Genomic DNA, 7,855 nt, shown 5'->3' with positions numbered 1-7,855 from the left:
CATAAATTCTCAAGTTTGCGTTCACATTTTTATTTTTGGCAGAAGAGTTGTTATTTCATTTATTATGTGTTAGATTTATACTAAGAACAAAGAAAATAAACCCAAAACTAAATCATTGTTCAAACACCCAAGGTAAGCCACTACTTTTTTTTTTTTCAAAATTTAATTAAATAAATTAAATATTTTATGATGTTCTTAAGAAATTTTTAATATATATTAATAAACACATATTAATAATTTACAATAAAATAGCGTTTAACCTTAAAAAATTGTTTTTCAATAGCCTGAGTAAAGTTAGTTTTTCAAAATCTAACTCCATATATACCTAAAAATAAAAAATAAAAATCTTAAAAACAATTTTAAACCACTTAACTATAGCGCCAACCATAACCCTAATTAAAATTCCACTTTCTGGGATGCCATGGTGGATGAGGGAAGGCATCCCATAAACCAATCAATATGTTTGATTATAATATATATAAATGAGTGAAGCATCCTATAAACCAATCAATATGTATAACTATATAAGCATGAGGGAGGCACCATATAAACCAACGAAAAACATTGTTCTCTCACTCTACTACGCACAACATCAATCTCCAATGCCTCCCCTGCTATTATTTTTCCTCTCCATCCTCTTCCTCTTCACCTACTCCTACTCCTCCTCAGAATCGATTCCATTTCGTTCTGAATTGGAAGTTAATCTCCTCTTTGAGGGTTGGTTAATGAAACACAACAAGACTTACAAGGAAAACTCATTTGAGAAAGCTAAGAGGTATGACATCTTCAAAGATAATCTTAGGTACATTGATGAACATAATGGGGGAAACCACACTTTCACTCTCTTCCTCAATGTGTTTGCCGATCTCACTGTTGAGGAGTATAGAGATACTTACTTGGGCAGTTTACCACCTCTTCCCAAAGAGACTGTGGGCAGTAACAGTGATATTTATAATGATAATTTCGATGATTTTGGTAGTGAAATACCAAACTCCACGGATTGGAGAGCGTCAGGCGCCGTCACTCCAGTCAAACATCAAGGCGCTTGTTGTAAGTGATATATTCTTAAATCATGCACATATATTAGATAGCCTTTTTTGGGAATTAAATCTAGTTTTGGTCCCTATATTTACAACATTATGCAGTGCTTGTCTTTAAGAAAAAGATTATTAATTTGATACATTTTTTTGTATGTGAGAGGAAAAATTCATTGTGATCTATTTTGCTGACTCTATAAAATTATAGATAGATGTATATATATATCTAGAGATTGCGTCCTCTAAGAAGGTTCATAGATCTTATATCCATGAATGTTGGTGCTGAACCGTTGGATTGAAATCCAACGATCTTAATTTCATACTACAATTCTCATTTGATTTCTATAACTTATACAGACAACACATCATCCAGTTATCTATTTTTTAACCCAGTACAAGCTTTTGGTATTATTTATAAACCCATTTGTCAATGTTTCTTTCTATCTCTTTCTTTTTATCAACTACGGACATTCATAAACATATACTCATATATATATATATATATACATGAGGTGTTTGTATATATCATTTTTTTTTCTAATATATCACATATATATTTTCAATGTGGCAAGTGGTGTGAATTGCCAATACAGAAATTATATGATGTCATCGGGCAAATGGAATTTGAATAAAAAAATTCAAAATAGTTCGCCATGGTAAAAATGTTTAGGAGTCACAAGTCAGTCATTGGCATATATGTTAGGGACTAGAGTTGGGCACGAGCCAATTAACCGAGCCTGCCAGGCACAATCTGGTGATTCTGGATATGCTTTTAACGGACCCGAAACTAGCCAATCCCATGTTTTGGCCTACCAAGCTAGTTTGGGCGGGTGGACCCAGCTGATCTTAGTCACTCTTAGGGGTGACCCATACTTGGGCTAGGCCTCCTCTCATAATCGGTATCCCGGGTCAGAACCCACTGATTTCGAGCTAAGGGTGACTTATACCCGGATTGGGCCTCCTCTCATAACTGGCAGCCAGAGCCAGAACCCACTGATTCCGCGCTAAGGGTGACTCGTACCCAAGTCGGGCCTCCTCTCATAATAGATAGCCCGGGCCAAAACCCACTGATTCTGGGGCCAGCCAGCGGGTTTATTATTTTTAAATAAAATTGTATTTCAAAATATTAAAACTAATATGAAATGTTAAAATAATAATAATAATTGCTTTTATAGGAGGTTACATGTTGCTCTTTATAAATTAGCTTATGTGGGATTAAAATTACATATCATTAGACTAATTTATTGTTTATATCTTTAGTACAATAATAATATCATTAATAATTTGTAGTTCAATTGGTAATAGTAGTTTTGTTATTAAAGTATCCATAGGGGCATGAGTTCAAACCTTCACAACTACTTTGTTGACATTTTTTTTTTCCTAAAAAACAAATATAGTTTTAAAAAAATTAAAAATATTTAACATAATTCCAAATAAATCATAATAATTAAATTTATAATTATTGATTTATTTTATTATATACACGTTATTCTTAAATATGAAAATGATAAATCTAGAAAAAATTTAAAATATTAATAGTTTTTAATCAATGTTTTTATCCTAATTTAGATTTCTTCAAAATAAATAAAAAAATTTATAAATTACCTTGGAATGAAAATTTTATAATTAATTTAATAAAATTTTAAATTAATTATTTATTCATCAAGATTTTAGTGAGCATTTTGATTTAGTTAATAACATATTTAGAAATACACAAAATTGTGTATAAAAAATTATAGTTTTAAATTAAGAATAGGTTATACTATTACACATCAATGACATTATATTTTCTATTTGTTTTAAATAATATTAATAATTTAGATAAGTAATACATATAAAAATAATGGATTATAATGTTGAGTAACTCAAAAAATATTAAATAATATCTATTTTTTATAATGATTGCTAATAACAATTAAAGTAAATAATTTGATATTAAATTTAAAATAATAAGATATAGGGGTATATATAATTAAAAAAAGGGGAAAAATAATTTTATATTTTTTTTAAAAATATGTTTTTAGTTTCTTAGTCTTTTTTTAATTTAACCAATGAAAAATTTTTGCTGAGTGGTTAAGATATTTGGTCGGGATAACAAGAGGTCTTGGGTTCGAATTATAGTGGTGGTAAATTTATTAATTTATTAAAAAAATTGGCCCAACCTAGGTGACTTGGCTCGTCGACCTGCCCTGCCGAGTCACTAGGTTGGGGTATCTAACTGTAACTGAGGCGATTCAGATGATTGGTCGGTTACGAGGTACCCTAACCACCCTCACTCGCTGGCCCAGTCATTTTTTTGGGCTGGGGCAAAAGTCGGTCTGTGCCCCTCTCTATAGGGACTCCACTCTCTAACATATCTTGTGACATAAAGACGTCTTATTAGCATGCTACACTAGTTTCAACCGGTAAAGTAATTATAACAAAATAAATAAATAACAAAGAAAAGGGAAAAAATAAGTTATTAGAAATTTGTCGCCACCAGTCTTTTATTTTATTTTATTTTATTCTAGTCTGCTTTTTCCTCTAACCTTGATGTTGAAATAATTTAGGTCAAATGATCTATTTTATCACTTTATTTATTTAAAACCTCATTTATAATGTGTATCATTAAATACTATATATATATAAGAACATTTTGCATTAAAAACCCAATTCCTTTACTAAATAAATTATATATATTCATTTATTTTATTAAAAAAAACATAAATTAAATCAATTGTAGATATATAACACAGAATGGTATCTTTCACCAAAAAAAAATATATATTTGATATAAACAAGACAAGTAAATCAAGAGATGAGAAGTGGAAATTGATTCAAAAGAATTATAAAATCATTACTATGTCGTTGAAATAAATTTGAGTTAGAAGTTACAATTAAATAAATTAAGAGGTTAGTTGTGATAATTGAAAATCTAAAGTTACATTTGGAGTTATGGGGTTTTTATTTGGGTTCAAGTTCGTGTTTATTATTATGAGTTATGTGGCGGTAATTGGAGGAGTTAGGACTTGGAAGTTGAAGGGCCATGATTTTTAGGTTTTACAAAGGATTGCTCTAGCTCTACATGTTTTGGGATAATAAAATAAACCAGAAGAGGTCGATCTAATGATCTCCTACATCATATTTTCTCTATAATAGCTTTTAATATTTACTAAAAGAATGCTCTTTTTAACATTTATGAATTTTATAAAATAGATAACATTTTATTCAAAAAAAAAAAAAGATAAAATCTGAAATTGCCAATATATGCAGAAATGAAAACATTTCAAAGGTAAATAATTCTATATATTTAATGATTCTTTCTATTTGTAAAACTCTATATATGCACAGTTTGTTGTTGGGCTTTCGCGGCTGTTGCAACTGTAGAAGGTATAAATCAAATCGTCACAGGAGAGTTGATATCTCTATCCGTGCAACAAATAGTAGATTGTTACAGCAAAAGCTGCGACAGAGGTTACATTGATGACGCTTTAAAATATATAAGAAGAAATGGTGGCATTGATAGTGATGTTGACTACCCATATAATGCAACATATGAACAGTGTGATAAAAAAAAGGTAACACTTTCCACACTTTTCATCACTTCAAAATGCATTAAATTAATGAAAGTTCATAACTCATATGACATCATGCATTTTTGTTTGTGTTTCAGGAAGGTAAAAAAGTTGTGACAATTGATACTTACCAACATCTTAGTGAGAACAATGAACCGAGACTTAAGATGGGAGTTGCTAAACAACCTGTAGCTGTCGGCATTCATGCTTATGAACGAGCTTTTCAGTTATATGGTCATGTGAGAATCTAATAATTTTATTTTTATTTTATCATTTTCAGTTATATGGATGGGTTTGGTTTTGGTAAAATGTTACCAGAATTTTTAAACACATTTAAAATTTTAATATTATGTCATCTTTTCAGAACTATTTCATTGTAGTTTAGTATTTTCAAAAACCAGGCACGTACTCTCCAGATAGGGTTTAATACCCTAAATTTTGATTTACCCAAAAATAAGTGAAGTTGAAATCCAGATTTCATCCTTGATATTTTATTTTAGTGCCTATCATATTTGCATAATAACTAGTGTGGTCAAGAATCTTCATGCCTCTTAAGTTATCATAGTAACTATTTGCAATCTTACTTAATTTTATGGTTACTCAATTTCCGCTCAATCGTAGATGGAAATGTGATATCAAATAATTTTGGTTGCTGAAGTTATAAATTTTGTAAATGTCATGCATTACGATAATATATATATATATATTTATATTACATTCTATGATTTTTAAGTTTTTATAAACTTTTAATTTTTTTTTCAGGGAATATTTACTTCAAAGTGTGGGACAAGAATTGATCATGCTGTAACTATAGTAGGTTATGGTAATGAGGATAAACTAGACTACTGGATTATTAAAAACTGTTGGGGAAATTTTTGGGGAGAAGCCGGATATATGAGATTGGAGCGTAATGTTGAATCAATAAAGGGCAAGTGCGGCATCGCCCAATATCCATATATCCCCTTAAAGAAAAAAAAGGTTCAGTAATTGAATTTTATTTTTATTTTATTGCATCATACATAGTTTAAATTAAGATGAAGTCTAGATGTCATCCAAATATGCTTGCTTGAGATTAAATGTTAGCAGAACTTAAATTTTCAACAATAAAGAATTTTCAACATTACTTTATTGAACTTTGCTATCACTGTTTTTGTTTAATGATGGCATTTCTCTTCATTGATCAGTTGGCCAAATACAATCTAACCTCATGCGTGCATGCAAACACTATAGATGCATCAAGTATCGCTCTTTGTTTATAGATGTCAAGCTTCATCCAAAAATTAACATGAGTATTGAGTATAATTTGCTACTATTTTAATACATTTTCTTTACTGGATTTTCTTGAATGTGAGAAATTAATACAACGCAAACAAATTTATGAGACATTTAAGATTTTATGCTAACATATATTCATTAGATTAACTAATTAAGCATTTAGATGAATAAATTGGTTTTGCTTAAGACTTAAGCATTGGAAGTGGCATGCTGCATTGCTAAATGAAAATCATAAATGCATATGTTTGGTTTATTATTCTGATTTTGTTTGTTGATTTTCAAACAAATTCAAGGCAAGCAGCTTAGAATGAAGGCTTCGTTGAGCGCAAATTTATCCTAAATTGACGTGCATATGCCAGTGATGAGCTTAAATTAAGGAAATGGCTCTTAATAATGTTTTGATGTCTGTAAGCATTTGAACACTCCTATGTAAATAACGTTTCTTTTGTTTAATCACTGTTTAATATAAACTACGCCTTTCCAGCACTGTTCAGTATTGTTTATATTCATAAAAAAAGGTGCTTGTCGTCTATTATTAAAAAAAACTACGCCTATGTATTTGCTTCTTCTAAGTGTAAACATAAACATTTCTATACAGACAAACCTCAAGTGATGCATGTGAACAGAAAGCATTACGATCGTAAGAAGAGGTATATCAAAATCAGACAAAAATTGGTCCACGAGTAACAGCTCTTAATTTTATCAAAAATTAAAAATGATCTTATAGATTCGCATTCAAAAAGGATAATGGAGATGCTTTTTTTCGGTACATTGAAGGCATTCGGGTGGAAGCTCACTGATATACTACCTTCAATGGAAAACAAACTCTGTTAGTAGGAATAAAAACTCTGTTAGTAGGAATAATTTGGAAGATAGGGTTCACACAGATCCGGGGCCCTCAGATACTTAAGGTTGCACCCTTTGCCCACAAGCAGCAAGCCATATCTTTCAAAACAGAGAAGAAAGGTCACACAGAGGACGAGCTCAGTCCCTTCTCTGGCCTTGTTTGGATTGGCTTTTGAAAAACCTGAAGTGCTTTTTTATAAGTTAAGCACTTCTGGGTTCCAAAAATATTATTTATATTGGCTTTTCTAAAAAAGCAGATCTGGAAAAAAAACGAAAAACAGCTTTTCTTCAAAAGCTAGTCATGACCAACTTATGAAAAAAAGCTATTTTTTAGCTTATTTTTACATTTTCTGCTTCTACATAAAAGCTAATCCAAACAAAAAATACAAAAAGTGCTTAACTTACTCTGGAGAAGCACTTTTTTCAGAAGCACTTCTACTAAACTAAAACAAGCACTTTTTTGATAAGCCAATCCAAACAAGGCCTCCATAACTCAACACCAAGTTTGGTCTATGCTTCATCATCTTGGTGAGTTGGTGGTCCAAGATCAGAGCGTTCAGAACCCTGGTGATACACCTCTTATGCACACACAGCAAGTGCAAGGGGTCATAGAGTCATACAAGTAGTAAAGTGTACCTTGAGGTAGAGTAGTCAAATCTACAGCGACCAGCTGTCTTAGTACTAGTTCACCCTCTATTATCAAGTTGGTATAATGGAATATAGTACTACTAAATCTAAATGAGAAAATTGAAAGCTAAGGCTCGAGAGATAACAAACTTTGGATGAAAACAGAAGATGGAGTGATGCCTAGGCTCACTTCTCTTAAGACCATTGCAAAGATTTCCTATATTGACTATTGGTAGTGCACTCTTGGACCGTGGAGATTGATAGGGACGCAAGTGCATATGTCAATGTTGTAATAAAGTGTGCTGAAGAGCAATGTAACGATCCTCAAGGAAACTAGAGTCTACTAGTATTAATCCTTAATCCAAAAACTGGTCTACTCAAAATTGTGTGATGTGAGAACAAATAATTAAAAGAAAACATAAATCGAAAGCACTAAGACAAATCCAATCAAGCAAGCAAGGGAAACGGGGTGCTCGGGCATAGGCTTCCTCTAGAGTTTTGTAAGTCCAAGACAAA

At 31.1% G+C, this 7,855-nt stretch overlaps 1 protein-coding gene across 1 annotated transcript; it reads left to right on the top strand.

Annotated features, from left to right (window-relative positions):
* Nucleotides 1–530: 530 nt before the first annotated feature.
* Nucleotides 531–6,372, top strand: LOC120268411 (zingipain-2-like). Its single transcript, XM_039275834.1, has 5 exons — nt 531–1,050; nt 4,368–4,594; nt 4,690–4,830; nt 5,354–5,569; nt 6,160–6,372. The coding sequence occupies exons 1-5, from the start codon at nt 531–533 to the stop codon at nt 6,175–6,177; spliced, it is 1,122 nt and encodes a 373-aa protein (XP_039131768.1). The 3' UTR covers nt 6,178–6,372.
* The last annotated feature ends 1,483 nt before the right edge of the window (nt 6,373–7,855 follow it).

This window comes from Dioscorea cayenensis, chromosome 9 (genome assembly GCF_009730915.1).
Source record: "Dioscorea cayenensis subsp. rotundata cultivar TDr96_F1 chromosome 9, TDr96_F1_v2_PseudoChromosome.rev07_lg8_w22 25.fasta, whole genome shotgun sequence".
NCBI lineage: Eukaryota > Viridiplantae > Streptophyta > Magnoliopsida > Dioscoreales > Dioscoreaceae > Dioscorea > Dioscorea cayenensis.
This window is presented reverse-complemented; position numbering and strand designations above follow the sequence as displayed.

Bases quoted from the DNA above. Each gene is read 5' to 3' on its own strand.
- LOC120268411 (XM_039275834.1), top strand. From the start codon at position 531: ATGAGGGAGGCACCATATAAACCAACGAAAAACATTGTTCTCTCACTC. The intron at 1,051-4,367 runs GTAAGTGATATA...ATATATGCACAG, and splicing joins CAAACATCAAGGCGCTTGTT to TTTGTTGTTGGGCTTTCGCG. The intron at 4,595-4,689 runs GTAACACTTTCC...TTTGTGTTTCAG, and splicing joins AACAGTGTGATAAAAAAAAG to GAAGGTAAAAAAGTTGTGAC.